At 45.9% G+C, this 20,557-nt stretch overlaps 1 protein-coding gene across 2 annotated transcripts in view; it reads right to left on the bottom strand.

Annotated features, from left to right (window-relative positions):
• The window catches only part of TOX4 (TOX high mobility group box family member 4), a 352,937-nt gene that overhangs the window by 117,162 nt on the left and 215,218 nt on the right, over positions 1-20,557 (bottom strand). For both annotated transcript variants that reach the window (XM_086923633.1, XM_086923632.1), the window contains exon 5: positions 2,675-2,893. In XM_086923633.1, coding sequence (XP_086779759.1) covers positions 2,675-2,893 — 219 coding nt within the window. The remainder of the gene's footprint in view (positions 1-2,674; positions 2,894-20,557) is intronic.

Genomic DNA, 20,557 nt, shown 5'->3' with positions numbered 1-20,557 from the left:
AAATAAAAAAGTGTCATTTACAATAACAATCGCTCAAACTTTCCTAATGCGAGACCTATTGCATTTCCAATGCTTGTTTAATTTTTTCAAGGGTGGTGTCAACCTCAGGTCCAAATAAGTAGTCCGGGTTAACTGGCTGATTGAGGATAGTAGTTTGTATTTCTGGTTTGAATTCCGAGATTCTTAACCAGGCATGTCTTCTTAACATGACGCTAGTGTTAATGGCCCTGGCTGCAGTGTCAGCTGCGTCTAGCGCGCACTTGATGGAAGCATTGGTTATAAGCTTTCCTTCTTGGATTAGTAGCTCCGCTCCCTCCTTGTACTGATCTGGTAGGTGTTGCAACAGTGTCTCAAGGGTATCATAATGGGACCTGTCATATCTGGCTAAGAGTGCCTGAGTGTTAGCAATGCGCCAGATGTTAGCTGCCTGCGCTGCCACCCTTTTTCCTGAAGTTTCTAGTACTTTCGACTCCTTGTCGGGAGGGGGAGCATCACCTGTAGTCCGTGAGTTTGCTCTCTTACGTGCATTATAGAAACAACTAATGAGTCCAATGGCAACTGTCCTCTCATATAAGTAGGGTCCACAGGTGCCGGTCTAGATTTCTTTTCAATTCTTGGGTTTAATACCCTTGCCCTGGTGGTTTCCTTAAAAATGTCACAAGCATGCTTAAGGACACCTTTTAGCATGGGCAGAGTCTTGACAGTTCTTTCCGAAGTGGAAAAGGTGTCGACCAGAAAATCTTCCTCAACTGGTTCAGCATGTAGTTGCACATCATGGTTACTAGCCGCTCTTTTAATAAGGGCGTTAAAGGCAGTAGTGCCCTCAGTAGGAGATGTTTTCACATGGTATGCATGTGTGTCAGGGGCATTCTGCGGATCCCTTGGGTCAGCTGGGTCTGCCCATGGTTGGTTCTGATCATCGGGATCAGTGTCCCCATGATAAGTGTCACCCTCATTTTCGTCAACCCCTGCATCCACATCTGAGTATGTGGGTGAAAAAGACGGAGGTTCTTGGCCATAGGGTTGCAGAGGTTCCACAAGAGCTGGCGATGTGGTTGAATCCCTCTTCTTCTTTAATGGAATCTTATATGACTCCATGGGTGTTTCTGGTATTATTTTCCTTTTATACATGGACAGTCTACCAGTGTCCGAGTCGATGAACTGCCTCGACTCCTGTTCTTCAGGCTCCACTGTAGCCCACAGTCCCATCGACACTTCTTTAATGGCTCCGATACCCTTTTTTGGTTCGAACATCTTTGGTCGCACCATCGGTGGCAACCCGAATTAGATGTGTTGATGCGGTCTGAATGTTTCCGACCAACTTCGGGGTTGGGGCCTTCTTCGGCCCGACCGTCATAGCCTTTTCTCTGATGCGTTGGAGTGACTCCGACACCTCTTTGGATATGAATGGGGTTGGCTGCGTCGACTCAGTCTTTGTCTTGGCCGCAGGCCTTGTCTGAGGATCGACCCCCTCTCTTGGTTCGAGCCTTCTGTCTGTGTCGGCTCTCTTTGGCGCTGACGTCGTCGGTTCGACAGCCTTGACTTTGGTCTTCGGTGCCCCAACCTTTGGGTCGATGACCTTTCTGAACTTCTCGGTATCGACTGCCTTTTTCTGTTTCTTCGGCTCCGAGGGGTTTGAGGCCTTGGAACCGACGAGAGTCAGCTGCGCTTTTGGTTTCGGTTTTGGCAGTGATGCTTTCGGTTTCGATTTCTTTGGATCGACCGATGGCAGTTTCGATACCGATGGCTCTTTATATATGTTCGTAGCCGGGCCTTTATGCGCGTCTGTAGAAGGAGCCGGTAGATCTCGGGTAAAGGCCTTGTGGCGATCCCTCGACCTGAGCCTTATCGAGTGCTTCATCGTCGGCCCCCGTGTCGACGGTTGGCCTAGCTTCTCGCCTGAGCTATCTTCTACGGCCCCAAGGGCCTCTGCATCGTCTCCTACCTTATCGACGACGTTTTCTTCTTCTTCCAATATTTCTTCATCTTCGGTGTCATACTCGGAGTCATGCTCAGAAACAGAATCCGAGTGTTCTTCCTGATCCTCCAGATCAATGACCTCTTCGTCTTCGGTCCCGAAGATGTTTTCTGGATTAGGCGCTGATCTCTGCGACTCTAATCGAGCCGCACGCCGAACCCGAAGAGTTTTCTTCGACCTGAACCGGGCACAGGCCATACAGTTGGCTTTGTTGTGATCCGGGGACAGGCACTTGTTGCACACCGGGTGGACATCGATGTGCGGGTATTTTGCATTGCAAAGTGGACACCTCTTGAATGGGCTAGTATCCATCGTAGATCGAAGATCGGCTCGAGTGTGGAAAGAAAACAGTCTGATTCCTCGATGTCCCTTCGAAGCAAAGTTATCGGTACCGAACAAAACTATACCGACGCTGTCGAAAGCCTTTGTAGAAAGTTTTCCTAACTTGAGCTAAGATAGTAACATCCGAACCCAATGGTGGAAAAAAACAATCTGAGGATGGAGAGGATGCCCATGCGAACTGTAGTCCAGGGGAGGAGCCACCTATCTCGTGATACTTCGAAGACTCTTCCAGGACAACAATGTGCAATCATCCGGACCCAACACTAGGCGGCGATCTATGCACAGATATGAATTCAGCAGCCCACATGCCTCGAACATTATTGTCCCAATCAGATTTTGGCGACCAGTGCTTACCTGCTTCTGTTCCTCTCCTAGGCTGTCCCACATAGATGCCACAATCTTGGAGACTTCTCCGAAGGTGGCATGGGGATTCTGGCCCTTGATGGCAGCTTGTGTGTCGCGGAAGAAGAGGGCATAAGCAGACACAGGTTTCTGCGGCTCATTGGGATCCTTTTTCTTCCTAGATTTCTGCTTTTTTGTTGGACCCACCACAACAGCCTTTGGAGCAGTTATCTAAGTGGAAAGTGAAAAAAGAGAACAAGAAAAAATGTACTCCTTTGTAACAATATTTCTCATGAGTCACTTATTGTAGATGTATATAATATAGTGCAAGCTATAGTTCCTGCATCAGTGTAAATCTAGACTAACTAAAGCCATTCCTATCTGCCTGGACCAGGCTTATAACATTCTTTTCCAAACTCAAACATCATTTCAGATTCATTTTCGGTGGTTAAACTGAGAGATGGCGCAGTCTGGTAGAAAAGGGTAGCTCAGCAGACGTAACACTGATTCCAAGATTCAGTTTAAACAGAAGCTGAAAGGGTGTGAAAAGTCAAGGTGCTTGTGTATTTGAACATTTGGCTAGTGCAGCTGAGGCAGACATGTTTAAACTTCATATAAACAGAAGGCTTATCATCATTTCAGTGTTTAAGACTAACATTTACATACTTATTGTGTCTGTGATGTGATAGAAGAGAGAGAGAGACAGATTGAATCTATTAAACTTCTATTGAGTAGAAAGGAATTTAAGAGGGACCTAAAGTTACAGAAAATGAGATAACTGCACAGCAAACCAGTTTTAAGGGAGTTCAGATTGTTGGTGTTTAGATTGTTTGAAGATTCTGGAATATGCAAATGTGATTTCCCAGAATTACAGAATTTTGGTCAGTTGAGAAATCCAGAACTAAAAGCCAGATCTTCCGGGGTTAAAAAGTCAGCTTGTTAGCCACTACACCACACTCTTTTCTTACAGGGTGTCTCATTGCAAGTGAGAAGGTCGCCATTTTAAGTTTTTTACAAATCCTTATCACACACACATTAGTTCAACTGGTTTAATGGAAGACATGCTAAACATCAGGCTATCAAACGAGGGACAAGTATTTAACCAATGTATTCCGGATGTCTTTATTCTTTCTTCCAGCTATGATCTCCAAATCATTACTTTCCTCATTATTATATATTCTCTAACTTGTAATTTATCCTTTTCTTCTCAGTTTTTGTGTTTCTATCTTGTTTTCCTACCTTTCTTATAACTCTTCTTTGCCTGTTCTACTCAGAACCGCTCCTTCCTTCTATCATTTTTCTCTTCCTTTCAACTCTTCCTTTCTCAACTTTACTCTCCCACTCCCTCTCTTCTCTGCAGAGGCCATCCATATTTCATGGGCCAGAGTCAGTAAACGTGAAGGGTTAAGTAGAACGTGTATTGTTCGTTGGAAAGCTACTCCTGTGTGCCTGCAGATAACCGTACATATGCTGGGTCCGCTTACATCCGTCTGAGCTTCATAACAAAAAGTTACTTACCTGTAATTGTAGTTCTCCAGCACTGGTACTTTCATACAATCAAATGGTAGAATGGTTCTTCACTGTCAACTAGGAATCTTCGAAAGCAAAAAATTAAATAACAGTGGTAACAAAGGCTTAAACTTTGCACACAGTGCATCGTACAATTTATGACAAAACTCCAGCCAACGAAGGGTAGAGGTTCTGAGTTGTACGCCCTGCACATGCATCCATTCCATAACTCAGACTTCTGTAGTGAATGAAACCAATAAACCTCAATAAAAGTGGAGGTGGAAGTGTTGCTTAAGAATCAACAAAAACACCAATCCTAAATACCTGTAGTTCAGAGTCATATGCTTGAATTACAACTGGGATTAGTGAACCACAACAGCAAAAGGCAGGTATTTGAAATTCCATAGTATCGCCTGACCCACAGCACCCTCTGCTTGCATGTCCGAGCATTTGGGATTCCTGAAAGTCCAAGTATGGTTAGTTTGCAAATCTGGAAACATGATGCATGCACAGAGCGCACACTAGTAGCCTTACTTCTAGTTGAGCGAGGTCCCAACTTCCAAGGAAGAGGACTTTCTGCACATTGACAATGAAGTCACAAATGCACAGATTTTCAAAAAAATACAAACTATTCATACTGTCTTAAATCTTTCATTGTATCTAGATAAACGGCAGTCATCTTTTTATATTGTGTGTGTGATGAGTTCTAGAAGGGAGGCTAAGTGGATCCTGCTGCAGAATGATAAGGCTAGTTTGTTCAACTGCTCACAATTGGGGGGAAAACAAGGATGGGTTATATGAATGAAAATTATCTATACCAGAAAGTTTGAGCCTATGATTCTGTAAAATATACACCTCTTGATAGATAGAGGTGTAAATCTACACTTTCAAAATTAATTGAGATGTTTTGTTTCTTTATGTAAAACCAATAAAATGTTTTAAGAAATTGTGGGATGCGTCCTATGGCACGAGAAAATACATAAACAAAACTACTTGGGTGAAATAACGTGGGAATTTTCGGGTTGAAGGGTGGATTAGAAATCAGCATAACTTTGTCCACACAGACACTAAGGAGCAGTTATTTTTACTACAATAACTGGAGCTCCTGGCAGATGTCCATACCAGCTAAGCTGCTGTCTTCCAAGAAATGGGTCATTGCAAAGCCCTGGTGGTATCATCTGTCAGATGATATACCCCGCTACCCTGAGAGATTATATTAAATCCTTACACTTACCTTCATGTTTAATGAAGGAAAGGGTTTTCAGGGAGTCCCCATAAACTGAGTCAGGATGGGTCGCTTCAGATTATGCAGGACTTTCTTACATTTTATTGCTCAGCAGCCCACAGATAAACAACATTTTAACAAAGCACTACCAAACACGAGTCCTTGAGCAAAACCTCTATGGCAACCACATCCTGGTCATGCATAAGATAGTTTCTTCCTGTTTTTCACTGCCCAGTAACAAAATAAGTGTCTTTCTTGAGATTCTGTACTTGTTTGTGGTTTTGTACTAATATGTGGGTTTAATGTGTAGAGTTTGCAGTTTTATTGTGAGACGCTAAATTTGGTTACTTTCAGTTAATCAAAAACCCATACCCAACAGGCGGGCACCAGAGTTGCCACCTACTTACTCAGTGGGTACCCAGCCTCTTCTGTGTAATTGTTCCAATTTTAGTATATGTGCAGCCGAAGTGTAATCATAGATGCTGGTATAAGCTGGGTCACAGGGCAGGCCTGCATGAAATGGTGGATCGAGTGTTTTGATTATTCCAATGCCCATCCACTGTCAGGTCAAGGCGGTGAGCGGGTTGACTGCAAAGAAACGACACAGTGAGGTTCTCCTGCAGTTGGAGGGCGCTGTGCCCGTGACAGCTCTCATCTTGCAGAGCCTCTGTACGACACACTGGCATAGACACATTGCAAAGAGCAGGGGTCAGGGGCGCTTCTCTCCTTCTGCAGTGCATTTGTGCCCATACAGAATCATTTATTTTTCCTACAGGAGGCCTAGACCTCTCAAGTTTAACCCCATTAAAGTTATAGTGGAGCGTTTTGTGCCTGGGCAATCACACAGTTAACTGTGCAGCAGTACTTAACCTCATGCGCGCTAGCGTTATTCTGCTCGCACGCTGAGATTTTTAAAAACGCACTTTACATGACGAGCTGGGCTCGTCATCAGCGTGCGAGGAGGCTACGCCATGACGAGCCCAGCTCGTCATCAGCGTGGAAGGGGTTAACTGCCCAAGATTGCTAAAAGCCTTTGGGAATCCAGAGAGCCAAGCATAGCCTGAACTTCCATTATAGGCAGAAGGGAGGAATTTGCCAAGAGGTAGGTGAGGAACAATTCCCATTACATCTGGAAGAGGAGTTTATTGATGCAATCAATGCATCCCTTTAGAGGCTCGCTTCCTTGGCCCTTGAGCCCCTAAGCAGGGAAATTATTTGGCTGGCATCAGAGTAAAGCTTCACCCTACCTCTGTGGTAAGACTGGAACCCCCAAGCCCATAGGGGAAGGCTGGAACACCCAGGCATATGGGCAGCGCGGTTCCTCTTACTGGGCATCGTTGCCCCGCCTGCTGCGAGTACAGCAGGTGAACACAGATAATTATATTAAATTAGTCATTTACCATTTTACTAATCTGTGTGCCCACTAGCACAAGTGTGACGGTGGGGCTGGGGCCATTCCTGCGGATTGCAGGATATACATCTGCAGCGGCTCAGTGTGCATATCAGATTGGCCGCTGTCTACTGCTGGCCAATCTGACATGGGGACTTCGGAGCCAGCAAGCCCAGCACTGTAAAACAGCTGAGGGTTTGCAGGCACAGGCCCCCAGCCTCAAATGCCCACTGGGTGAACCTGCTCCAACCAATCCTGGAGCTGCTCTTAACAGCATGAGAGCAGCTGCAGGATTGTTTGATTCAACACTTGGTAGGAAGTCAACCACTTCCCTTTCCTGTTAGACAGTGCCACTTCTATCCATTTCTACCCATCTGTCTCTTGCCTGGGGAGAAGAGACACTGAGGGCTAGTGAAGCAGCATCTCAAGGACCCCTTTGACACACTTACAAGGGACTTCTTACAAAGGCACACCAGTGCCCTGGAAGAACAAGGGCCAAACCATCCAGCGAGCACCCCTGTGGAATTAGAGAACCCACACCCCTTACTCCCCCCACTTCGTGGAGAGAAAGGGGACAGGGATGTGTAGAGAACCCGGACCGGGACAACGAGTCAGGTGACGCACCAGGCCCTAGCCAACTATTATGACCTGAAGGTGGCACGAAGATCCAGGATGGAACGACACCTCTAAGGGAGGAGACATGGCTAAAGAACCCCCTTCCCCCTCGAATTTGGATGCTGCTAATATTCATCATCCCCACTCAGAGTTGTTAGCTGCTAATGTGGTGCAGTATGTCAGCAGCAGGATCCGTAAACCCCTAGACAAAGGTCAGGGGTCTGCTTTGTACCAAATGTCAGAGGCTCTCTCTGGAAGGAAAAGTGTTTCACACCAGAGATAGATGGCAAATTGGCCACTTTTATAGCCAAATTCATTGAGGGTTCCAAGAAGGGGAGTGGTGCGTCCTGGCAGGTGAGCCAGGATAAGTTACTCTATATCCTCAGCCCCATGACAAAAATACTTGACATGGTAAAAGAGGGCGAAGAACAATGGGAACCTCATTTCCTGAAAGGTCCTGTTGGACCGGGCCCCAAGAGCACTGTGCTTTCTGGGACATGCAAATAGCGTGCTGTTCACATTGATGATAGTGCCATTGCACATAAAAGTATCTTTGATACCATAAACCATGCTACCCTTCCCAATCTTTTAGATTACAGGATGGTCGTCTCAGGCACCATGCTGAACTGGTTCTCCTCCTCTCTTCACAACAGATCCCTGCACCTTCTAATCAAACACATTATTTACGATCGATCTCCATGGTCACTGGGTGTCCCACAAGGCTTCATCCTCTCCCAAACACTGTTTAACCTATACATGGAGCCCCTTACTGAATTCCTTAAACTCTCCCACATCTCCTACCACATGTATGCCGATGACACTCAACTTTACATGAAAATCACCTCCTTTGATGGCTGTTACACCCTCAACAACACCCTGACAAAGATGCAACAATGGCTGACTTTTAGCCACTTCAAATTCAATGCCCTTTAGACTGAATTCTTGATGATCGCACTGCTCACCTCCAACCAGTCAATGAATGACCCCCTTCTTACTGCCTTGAACTGCACCCCCACACATCACCGACTGTCAGTTGCATATTCTTAAAAAACTGAAGCCTTTCCTTCCCATAGCAGACCTCACAACTGTGGTACATGCGCTTGTACTTTTGAAATTGCATTACGGCAGCACTACCCTGGTGGTGTTGTGGAGCATTTTAGAATCCAAGAGTAATTTACTGATTCATGCCCTTATGTAGGTACAACTCACATTGCCCTTATATAGGCACAGAAATCCTGCCCATATTTAGACATAACTCATCCAGTCTAAATACAGGCATGGCTACTTCCACTAGTTCCAAAAAGCCACAACGATTTCTTGGAAAACTCTGCTTCAGCAGTCAGGGACAGCCCCTTGCTTGAATATTGATTTGTCCTAGAAATCATGGCATTTTCAAAGAACTACCATTCCCTTGGGGTTTTTTGGTGACTGTATTATGTCCAACTTTACGTCAAACTAGACACCTTCAAGGTATAAATATGCCTACACTTGCCCTAGCAAACACACGGTGGTTCGGAGCAGCTCGACTATTTACTTGCCCAACGCAGCTCGCTACAGTTCAGCTTACGAAGGAAGCCGACCCTCCAGCTGACGCACTGAGAGAAGCTGTCCTTTCTCTTGCTGAGAATCCAGCTCCAGTGTTTCAAAGCTCCCCTCGCGGAGTGTTGGGAAATCGAGTCCCGAGACAGAGATACCAGACCTCCTTCATTCTAAAACCAAGGTACGGAGCTGATTAGACCCTAAGAGAAATCTTGGATATATTCTTGGCAAAGAAAAACTAAACCTATGCTACACTTCACTTACTTCTTCCCTCGTACTAGACTTAGGTTAGGTACATTGGGGTAGGCATATTTTAGAAGCACCAGTTGAGTACTTTTTAGCCTTTTTAATTTATGTATTTATCTATGGTCTAGAAACCATACAATGCTTTTACAGTATTATTTTATAATACTCTTCTTACTGTACGCATTATACTTTGCAACCAGTGAAACAAAGTGGTCATGTTTATGCGGTTGTTGGAAACTAATCCCTTCTTGTTTATTCGAGAAAGTTTCTAGTGACCTCTGAGCTAGCTGGCACTCACAATTAAGTCTAATATATTCGATAGAGACCTAGTAGACACAAGTCCTACGTCAAATCTTTAGGATATGTTATTCCAATGCACAGAGCCTATTGGGAATATAGGAACTACACTACAGTGGGCTTCCCAAAAACCTCACGTGCACCATTGAAGGATACACTGAATGCTGCAGCCAGGCTCATCACTGGTTCAAGAAAACACAATCATATCACCCTGATCATCAATCACTGAAATGTCTACCCTTCGAGGCCAGAATTCATCTCAAAATTGCCTTTATGACCCACAAAGCATTACACCACAACATCCCCTCCTACCTGGCCCTGAAACTGACCCTATTGTGGGGTGGGGGGGTGGGGATGGTAACAGACCCTTCACAAGCACTAGCTCCTTACTTCTTTAAACCGCAAAATTATATATAATTAAAAAAAAAGAAAACTGATCTCTGATCCTTCTCCACTTCTGTGCCTAGAAGTTGGAACTCTAGCCATACTTAAATTGGATGCAATCCATCCACATCCACAAAAGAAGTTAAACTTGATATCCAATAAGATCCTCTCATTCTCAGGATTCACCCCATCTCCCCTAGATAGTTCCCTCCTTCCTACTTAACCGCTACCTTTTACCTCGTCTTAATATGTTCTAGATCTTGGATTTCTGTTTTATTTTGTGCTCCTATTTCCTATCTGCAATGAGTCCATGGGTATACTGTATTTTTATTCAATGTTATTTTTCCTATGTCATATTATATTCCTTTTCTATCTCACTATATTAATCTCCAAATAAATAAATGCGACCCCTTGTGTAGGCCACTACTGATGTAAAGTGTAGCTTAAACGATGCACATGTTAACTTGCAGTCTATGAGGTGTGTTAGATATTTTGACATTAATGCATCCTTTGTGTTTTTCCTTAAGAATCCATTACAACACCATAGAGAGTACCCTTTCCATTTAGCTATAAAGCGCTTTCGTGCGGTTGGCTTTCTTGCTTCTCTAAGAACAGCCATTGCGTTTTCTGGCATCTTTAAATTACCAAATTCTGTCTTCAGGAGCAAGGCTCAAAGATTCTGCTTCTGGTGTAGCACCCTTCCTTCTTCCATTGACAGTAGGTATTGTTGTAATGGTAACATTCAAATGCTTCCTTGTGCTAATTCTCTCAGCTCCAAGAACCACGTTTGCCATGTCCTCTGTGGGGTAATTAGTATGAGTGTCATCTTGCTTCTCCTGTATTTACTGATCACTCGGTGTAATAGTGGAATCAGGGGAAAAGCGTAAGCAAATGTCCCTGACCAGTCTATCGACAGTGCATTCCCTAGGGAGTTACCCACCTCCAAAAGATTTTTGTGTACATTCTGATTCAGTTCCCATTTGTGTGAGCCTGGCGCTTGTTTGCTCAGCCTGTCTGCTTCGATATTGTCATTTCTGACAGATGAACTGCTGTTGTTTCCATCTCCCTTTGTATGGCTATTCTTGCTAATGCAAGGTATTTTGTTCCTCCTTGCATGTTGATGTAAAACATTGTGGGTGTTTTGTCTGTTTGGATCAATATTGATTTTCCTAACAGCGCCTTCTGAAAGGCTTTCATGGCTACAAACACAGTTTTTATTTCCAAGATACTGATGTGTTGTACTGCATTGTGTTCCTTCCAGACTCCACGCACTTTGAGCGAGCCCATGTGAGCTCCTCAGCCCATATGCGAGGCATCTGTTGCAACTGTCATTTTGAAATTGGTTGTGCAAAGTTTCTCCCCAGTGTTATATGTGATCTGTTCCAGCACACCATCTCCTTTCTTACTTTACACATGACGACCACTAGATCTTCCCAACTCCCAGTTGCTTGTAAGGTATGTATGATGCCATCTTCCCTAGCAATTACCCCACTGTCCTCACTAAAAGAGCTTGCCCCTTCTGGAGAGTTTCAAACAGTAATGTCTCTTTTCTCTTTTCACTGGGGTACACATTCCCTTGGAGTGAGTTCATTCTTTCTCCAAGAAGTATTATGTTACTTAACCTGTAAGCATCTGTTCATGGCATGTAGCCCTGTAGCTTCACATACGCTGCATACTCCTGCCATTTAGTGTTGGGTTCAGAATTGCGCAACTTGTTTTTGTTTTAAGAAGTCTTTTGAGTCATGGTGGTAGAGTGACTCCTCCTCTCAGTGATACTACGCATGGGCATCGACTCCAGACTTCTCGATGTCCATGCTAACAGAATTGTGTAAAATGTAACTGCCAACAGTCACAAGCGTCCGTGACAAGGGAGGGTGCATGTGAATCTACAGCACTATATGCCATGAAGATGCTTACAGGTTAAGTAACAATCTGTTCATGCTCTGCATAAAGCAGTCACTCGTAAGAGGTGGCTAGCGTGTGGGAGTTGCAGTAGTTGGAAAAAGCGTACGTAGCACTGGCTGGCCTGCACTATGTTTTTGGTGTAATAACATGCCAACACAGTAATGTTTAGTAAATGTATGTGGTGTAGACCATGTGGCTGCGTTAAAAATTTCAGCTAAGGGGACATTGCCTAAGAAAAACATTGCTGCTCCTTTTTACGAGTAGTGTGCTCTGGGAGTTACAGGTAAATGTTTTTTGGCTTTAAAGTAGCAAGTTCAAATGCATTTTACTATCCATCTGGCTATGCCGATTTGGATATAGGGTTACCTTTATGTAGTAGCGAAAAAGCTGCAAACAGTTGTTTTGTTTTCCTGAAAGTTTTAGTTCTAGCTATGTAGAACATGAGTGCTCTTTTTACATCCAAGGTGTGAACAGCACTTTCTGCTACAGAATCAGGGATTGGGTAAAAGACAGGCAGTTCTATGGATTGAATAAGATAAAATTGAGAGACTACCTTTGGTATGAATTTTGGATTAATCCAAAGTACCAATTTTTTTTATGTTTCTGAAAGGATGGCTCTTCTAAGGTTAATGCCTGGAGCACACTAACACGCCTGAGTGAGGTAATGGAAACTAAAAATGCCACTTTCCATGATAGAAATTGAAGTGAGCATGAGTGTAAAGGCTAAAAAGAGGACACATGACCCTAGTAAGTACAATGTTTAGGTTTCAGGAGGGTGCTGGAAGCACACAAGGTCAAATGACTTGTTTGCGTCCTTCCTTGAATGCTTTAACTACAGGAATTCTAAAGACAAATGAATACTATTTGGGAGATAGGCAGCTATAGTAGCAAGATGTAATCGAATGGAAGTGTATGCTAAATTGGACTTTTGCAAATGAAGTAAATAGCATATAATGCCCTGCACAGTGGCTTTGATAGGATTAATTGTTTAGGTTGGCAGTAGCAAACAAAACGCTTCCATTTTGCAACATAACAGGCTTTAGTTGTGGATTTGCATGCCTGTTTAGGAATATCCATGCATTCTGTAGGTAAGTTTAAATTATCAAACTCTAAGACCTCAGGAGCCAAATCGCAAGGTTAGTCATTTTGGGGTCTGGGTACCTGATTTGTCCTTGATTCTGAGTGAGAAGGTCCAGTCTGTTGGGGAGCTTCTCATATGGGACTAGTGAGAGATTCAGGAGTGTGGTAAGGCATGGCTGACGTACCCAAGTGGGAGTTACTAGGATCATGGCGAGAGAGGTATGCCAGAGTGTCTGAAGCCGAAATGGAATGAGAGGGAGGAGTGAAAGAGCATAGGCAAATATCCCTGACCAACTCATCCATAGTACGTTGCCATTGGAACCTGGCGGCAAAGTCTGGGCACTTTGTGTTTTCTTTCGTGGCGAACAGGTCTATGTGAGGAGCACCCCACTTTTGAAAGTAGGGACGGAGGAATTGTGGGTTGAGTTCCCATTTGTGAGTCTGTTGTTGAGTCCTGCTGAACAGGTCCGCAAGATGGTTATCTGTCCCTGGCTGATATTCTGCCAACAAATTAATTTGATGAGAAGTGCCTAGTTCGATATGGTCTGAGAGAGATGTGACAACTGGGAAGATGGTGTCCACCCCTGTTTTGGTAGATGGCGCATGGTTGTCATAATGTCCGTCAGGACTAGGATAACTTTGGGAGATCGATGGGGAAGGAATGCATTCAGTGCAAAGAATACTGCTTGAAGTTCCAAGTAGCTGATGTGTAGGGACTGATGTTTGGAATTACACAGCCCTTGTTTTGTGTGGATTTTGAGACGTGCACGCCAAACCTGTCTCTGATGTGTCTGTAGTTGGATAGATTTGAGGAACAGGGACCAGAAAAGGCCACCCAAATTGTTGGAGTTCCACCACTGCAGAGAACGGTGAGTCTGGCGGTCAATCAACACTAGATCCTGGAGGGGGCCCCGTGACGGAGACGACTGACGAGAAAGATTGCTGTCGTGGGCGCATGTTTAAGCAATGCAAGAAGCCATCTTACCTAGTCGATGCATAACAATCCGAACTGTAAGTGTAATGTTTGTCTGAAGAGAGAGGATAGGGCAGTCATTGTTTTGGGGTGGACCTGCATTACATGCTGAAGTACCTCTGCTCTTCTTTTATTATTGCCTCTAAAGCACGGGTACTCCTAGTACGGGTCGCGGGCTGCCAGCAGCCCGGCAAGCCTTCCTTGGCGGCCCGTGGACCTTGCAGACATTCTACCTGTGTTTAAAAAATGTTTTTACATAGTGTTAGCAAACACTGCCGGTTGCAGCAGCCCGGACTCTGAGAGACTCTGCTCTGTGGGGGACGGGGGATTCCAGTGATTGTCAGAGTGGAGATGCAGGGGCGCTAAGAGGTGAAATACAACAAAGCTTTATTAATATGTAAATGGTCTTTTAAAGACCTGTCAAGTACTCCGGTGCGGCTGTGTGTGTGCGCCGGGAAGCTGCCTCAGCCCGGGCTGAGGGCTGACACACACATGGGGTGAGGAAGAAGGGAGTTGGAGGTTGACAGAGACCGAGAGACAGAGAGAGAGAGACAGAGAGACAGAGACAGAGACAGAGAGACAGAGACAGAGAGACAGAGACAGAGACAGGGAGTGGGAGAGAGACAGAGACAGAGACAGGGAGTGGGAGAGAGACAGAGACAGAGACAGGGAGTGGGAGAGAGACAGAGACAGAGACAGGGAGTGGGAGGGAGACAGACTGGGAGGGAGACAGACTGGGAGGGAGACAGACTGGGAGGGAGACAGACTGGGAGGGAGACAGACTGGGAGGGAGACAGACAGGGAGGGAGACAGACAGGGAGGGAGACAGACAGGGAGGGAGAGAGGGAGACAGAGAGGGAGGGAGAGAGGGAGACAGAGAGGGAGGGAGAGAGGGAGACAGACAGGGAGGGAGAGAGGGAGACAGAGAGGGAGGGAGAGAGGGAGACAGAGAGGGAGGGAGAGAGGGAGACAGAGAGGGAGGGGGAGACAGACGGAGAGAGAGGGAGACGCAGAGAGAGGGGGACGGAGACAGAGGGGGACGGAGACAGAGGGGGACGGAGACAGAGGGGAACGGAGACAGAGGGGAACGGAGACAGAGGGGAACGGAGACAGAGGGGAACGGAGACAGAGGGGGACGGAGACAGAGGGGGACGGAGACAGAGGGGGACGGAGACAGAGGGGGACGGAGACAGAGGGGGACGGAGACAGAGGGGGACGGAGACAGAGGGGAACGGAGACAGAGGGGAACGGAGACAGAGGGGAACGGAGACAGAGGGAGGAGGGCGACAGAGGGAGGAGGGCGACAGAGGGAGGAGGGCGACAGAGGGAGGAGGGCGACAGAGGGAGGAGGGCGACAGAGGGAGGAGGGCGACAGAGGGAGGAGGGCGACAGAGGGAGGAGGGCGACAGAGGGAGGAGGGCGACAGAGGGAGGAGGGCGACAGAGGGAGGAGGGCGACAGAGGGAGGAGGGCGACAGAGGGAGGAGGGCGACAGAGGGAGGAGGGCGACAGAGGGAGGAGGGCGACAGAGGGAGGAGGGCGACAGAGGGAGGAGGGCGACAGAGGGAGGAGGGCGACAGAGGGAGGAGGGCGACGGAGGGAGGAGGGCAATGATGGAGGGAGGAGGGCAACGACAGAGGGAGAAAGACAGAGGGAGGAGGGTGACAGAGGGAGACAGGCAGAGGGAGGGAGAGGGAGAGGGAGGGAGAGGGAGAGAGGGAGAGGGAGAGAGGGAGAGAGAGAGAGGTGTATATGCCAGGTCTGATGGCTCAGTGGACGAAGGCGTCTGCTGCAGGGACCTGTGTTCAACCTCAAGTTCACAATTGTTTGCTTTAGCCCCGCCCCCTCCCCCTCTGACCCCGCCCCTTCAGTGCAGCCCTCACCCACAAACCACACTGTAAATTTGGCCCCCAAGAGAAAGTTTGTGAGTACCCATGCTCTAAAGGTAATCAGTAGCATGTAATACATTAAATACAATTAATTAAAAAATTTATATAAAAGAACATTAAAACACGTTCCATGTGGCTAAAAAGTGCTTTCTGAAGAGATTAAGCTTCTTTCGCGCTGTGCGTAGATTAAATATAGTAACAATTCCTTTGTATGGCCTGAAGTGACTGTGTTAAAAGTCTTGCACCTGCATGGTCTTGGGGCAGGTTTAAGCAGCACTGTCGGGTTGGATTGACGCTTGGAAGATTGGTTTTCGAGGGAGTCTTGTGGTTTGTTGCAGATTGCTTCTGCTGTTTTGTTGTGTGCAAACTTGCATTCGGGTGATTATTCCTTGTCCGTGCTGAGCGAGTAATTAGATTTTGTTTACCGTTTTGAGTTTGCTTCGTCCAGTCCCTCCCTTCTGTCATTCTTGTTTTAGTTCTGCTTTCCTAAGAAATTTGACAAGATGGCTTGCTAGTTGAATGTTTTTGCCATCAAAGCATGCCTTGACCGCCTGCCGGCATGTTCTTGTTCCTAGCTTCTGTATGGACGGTTTTAGATATCTGCGCTCTTTGTCCAGACCTTTGCAGGTGCATATTAAATGGAGGATGTCCTCTTTTGAATTCCCACATATTCGGCAGTTCATTGTCGTTTGGGCCCTTTTCCATGGGAAAGATGGTTGTGTGACGGAATTATGCCCAGCCGTAAGCATATAAACCTCTCCTTTGTATGCCGTGTGAACCAGACTCCTAAATAGCTTTGGCAGGAGCTGCTGGTGTCATTTTGGATGACTGTCCAGCCGTGAGCCCTGTTGGCTAGACTTGCTTTGTCCTCTATTAGCGAGATTATTCTTACTGATTTGTTTACTAGCTGTTTGAAGGTGTTATGGGACCCAATGCTCTTCCAGGCTTCTTGTAATTCCAAGGCGTCTATTGAGTGCTTTAGATATTTTGCAGCTGCGCAATTATTTTTACTGTCTATCTTTTTCCTTAGATGGTAATTCAGACTTGAGTCTTCTCCTCCCTGGATTTTGTTCCATCTTTTTGCATAGGCGCCCATTCGTTCTGCTTGTTTTTTCGGTTCCTCAGGCCGAATTTGAGTCTTATTTGGGCCTGCGAGGTATAATTGGGCAGGTTGAAAATCATTTTCATAGCCTTGGCTATTGTGCTATTCAATAGCTGTGCATCCCTCCCTCGGAGGCATTTGCTTCCATAAATAATTGGGCAGTGTTAATTTTGCCTGAATCACTTGCAGTGGTGAAGCTACGGCTGACTGCTTTTGTTTTGAGGCTCCTTAGTACGATCGCTGTGATGATTCCTCTCCGTTTTATTGCTTCCTTCTGTTGTTGAAATGAACCTTTTCTGTCCACGATTACGCCCAAATACTTGTATTCCTCCACTGTTTCCAGTGTGATTCCTCCCATGTGCCAGCGGAACCTTGATGATGATGTCTAAGCGTTTATTCTCATTTTTGTTTTTGAGAGATTGATGCTTAGGCTATTCGCTGTCGAGTAATTGTATGTTGTGCTGATTAGATGTTGTAGACCCATCGGCGTGCGGCTGACCAGCACGATGTCATCAGCGTACATCAGATTAGAGAGGGTAAGACCTCCTAAGCTCGGGCATGAGAGTTGCTTTCGTCGAGATTCTGTGAAAGGTCAGACAAAGATGTTGGATAATGTCGGAGCTAACATGCACCCTTGTTTGAGGCACTTGGTCGTCTGTATTTTCCTTGACAGTCTCCTGGTCCCAACTTTACTTGTACCCACGTATCTGTGTGTAGTAACATCAGCTGTGTTAGTAGAATTTTCTTTTTTTCCAGCTTCTCCCATAGTAGCTTTCTGTTAATGTTTTTGAAGGCTGAAGTGAAATCAATGAAACATATGTAAAGGGGCAGATTGGCTAATTTAACGGAGTCAATAAGAAGTGATAAAGCTAGAATATTTGATGTTGCTCCCATTTGTTTGCGAAAGACTGTCTGGGTAATGGGGATCACAGCGTTTTCTTTCGTACATTCCTTGAGCTCCTCTAGTAGAAGATCAGCATAATATTTGGCCTCCTTGTCAATTAAGGCGACAAGTCTGTAATTTTTAGGGTCCTTTGTGTTGCCTTTCTTATGAATTGGAGCTACTGTAGAGCCTTTCCATGATGCTGGAATTGTCTTGGTGTCTGTGATCTGTTTAAACAGTGGGAGTAGTGCCGCTGCCCAGTATTCCGGGTTTAGTTTGTACAAGATGGGAGGGATCCCGTTGGGGCCTGGAGCACCCTCTGGCTTCCCTTTCGCTATCCTACGTAGGATTTGTTTTTCAGTGAAGGCCAATGAAGTAGTGTCCAAATGTTGGGGATTTCGCTGTCGCGTTCTAGTCGCCTAGTTATGGCAGACTTTGGTGCTGTGTTGGAATGAAGCAAGATGTATTTGGACCAAGCTACCTCAGTAAGATAAGAATCAATGCTGGGACTTCTTGGATTCAGGAGGGTGTTAACCATTTTCCAGAATCTTCCGCGAGTAATATCTCCTTTTGCGTCATGAAGAAGCTTAGCCCATATCTCTTCCTCTGCTTTCCTTTTTGCATGCCAAATTAATTTCTTTTTGCTGATTTTTAGTTTTTGCAGTTTCTTTTGAACAGCGATGTCCGGTCCTTCTCGGTGTAATTGCCGCAATATTTGTTGATATTTCTTTTGAGGTGCTTTAGATTGGTGTTTTGTTTTATAGCCTTGTCATAGCCACCCATTGAGTGAGGTCACTTTGTAAGACTTTGAGAGTTTGGAGCTTCTAGTGTTGTAAGGATCTTAGTTTGTTTTCCTTGTATGTGCTAACCCAAGGCTGCTCGTAAATTGCTCCCAGCATCTTAGATTGTCCGTTTGGTTTACAGTGCTTATTTCCCACAACTTATTTGCTTCATTTGCGAAGCCTTCCAGGTTATGTGTGTTACATTTTATTCTTTTATGTACTACCAAAAGGGAGTAAGTTAAGGGTAATTCTTGCGGCTGATGGTTACTGGCTGACTTTGTTCCTATTTGGAAGTCTGTGACTTTACCGAAAAGTTGTAGGGATGAAAATGTAAAATCTATAGCTGAGCTGACAGTCGAGTTGTGGAAAGACCGCGTCGAAGGCGGCGGACAAATCGAGGAGGACCAGGGCCTGAGGGGAGTTGATGTCAGCACTCCTCCTGAGCTCGTCTGAGACAGAGGACAACGGACTCCGTAGAGTGGGATGGACGAAAGACTGCTTGACGGGGGGCTAGAAGGTGGTTTTTCTCAATAAAAGCAGTGAGGCAGGTAGTGACGTGGCTTTCCAGCATCTTACCCTGATAGGGGAGTAAAGAGAGGACGAAAATTGGAAAGGGAAGTGAAATCAGCACCAGGTTTTTCAAAATGTGAATAACTTTGGCTGATTTGAATAAATCAGGGACAATTCCCTGGGTGATAGAAGAGTTGAGGAGGGTTAACGGTGGATCAGGGCAGATGGTGAAAATCTCCCTCAGAATGTGTACAGGGCAACAATCGGAGGGGGACCCCGACTTTACCTTCTTAAGCAAGATGTAGAAAGCTTCCTCGAGATCAAGGGAAATTGGTCGAAAAAAGGAGGGTTAGGCAGTGGTTGGGGGCATAAAAAATTGTAGAGGGAAGGCAAGGGGATATTGCGTTTGATGTTTACAATTTTTTCAATGAAATATTCATTGAGGGAATTGCAAAGAATTTGTGAGGGGACGAGCTTGGGAGTGGCTCTGTCGGAGGTTGCTAGTTCATAGACGATGGTAAAGATTTCCTTGGGTTTGTTTGCCGCAACGAGAATCTTAGAAGAAAAATATTCTGATTTTGCTTGAAGGATAGCCTTTTTATACTCCCGGAGGAGGGTTGTGTATTGTATTTTTAGTGTAGGGCAGTATTTACGTCTCCAGTGGCGCTCAGCCTGCCTGAGTGTAAGTTTTTGAGCCTTAAGTTTAGAAGTGAACCATCTATTGGCCTCATGGGGGCGGCAAGTTCTGACCAATTTAAGAGGAGCCACTTGATCGCAGGATGCGGAGAGCCAGCTATTGATGGCAGCCACCTGGGAGTGAAGGGGGGCATCGACCAGACTGGGGTTTGAGGCTGCAAGGGAAGAGTGTAGCAAGATCCACTCGATTCCAATTTCGAGCCCAAACATTTTTGGGTGGGCGGTTTTATTATCAGCCCCGAGTTCGAGAGAGAAGGATCTCAGAGAGTGATCAGACCAAGAGCAGGGAGAGACTGAGGGAGAAGAGATTGATAAATTGGTTGACCAGATCTGATCAAGGATATGGCCATGTATATGGGTGGGCGAGTGTATCTTTGGGGTGAGGTTCAGACTGAGGAGTGAATCTGAAAATCTTTGGACATATGATCCTCTCGAGGGTAGCTGGGCCAGTAATCAATGTCGCCCAGTACCAAAATGGAGGAATTGTTGACCACCAAAGTGGCCAACTGTTCCTGCATAGCAGGAATAAAATGAGGCATGGGTTGGGGAGGGCGGTAGAAGAGCGCGCATGTGAGGGGGACCACTAGAGAGACAGAGCGAACAACTAAATAATCAACAGTGGTGATAGAAGAGTAGGAAATAAGTTGGAACTGAAGGTTGGAGCGGGCTATCAGGGCTACACCTCCTCCGGCCTTCCTCTCCGGGCGATCGGCTCGGAGAGCATAGTATGGATCAGGAAGAGCTGCTAGGATGTCAGGTAGGGATTCAGAGAACCACGTTTCGGTGAGAAACAGAATGTCCGGCTTAACTGAATCCAGGAAGTGGAATAATTCCAATTGATGTTTAACCGCAGAGCGGGTGTTAAGAAGAT

This window comes from Lissotriton vulgaris, chromosome 5 (genome assembly GCF_964263255.1).
Source record: "Lissotriton vulgaris chromosome 5, aLisVul1.2, whole genome shotgun sequence".
NCBI classification, from domain to species: domain Eukaryota; kingdom Metazoa; phylum Chordata; class Amphibia; order Caudata; family Salamandridae; genus Lissotriton; species Lissotriton vulgaris.
Note: the sequence above shows the minus strand (reverse complement) of the source record. Positions and strands in the feature narration are given on the sequence as shown.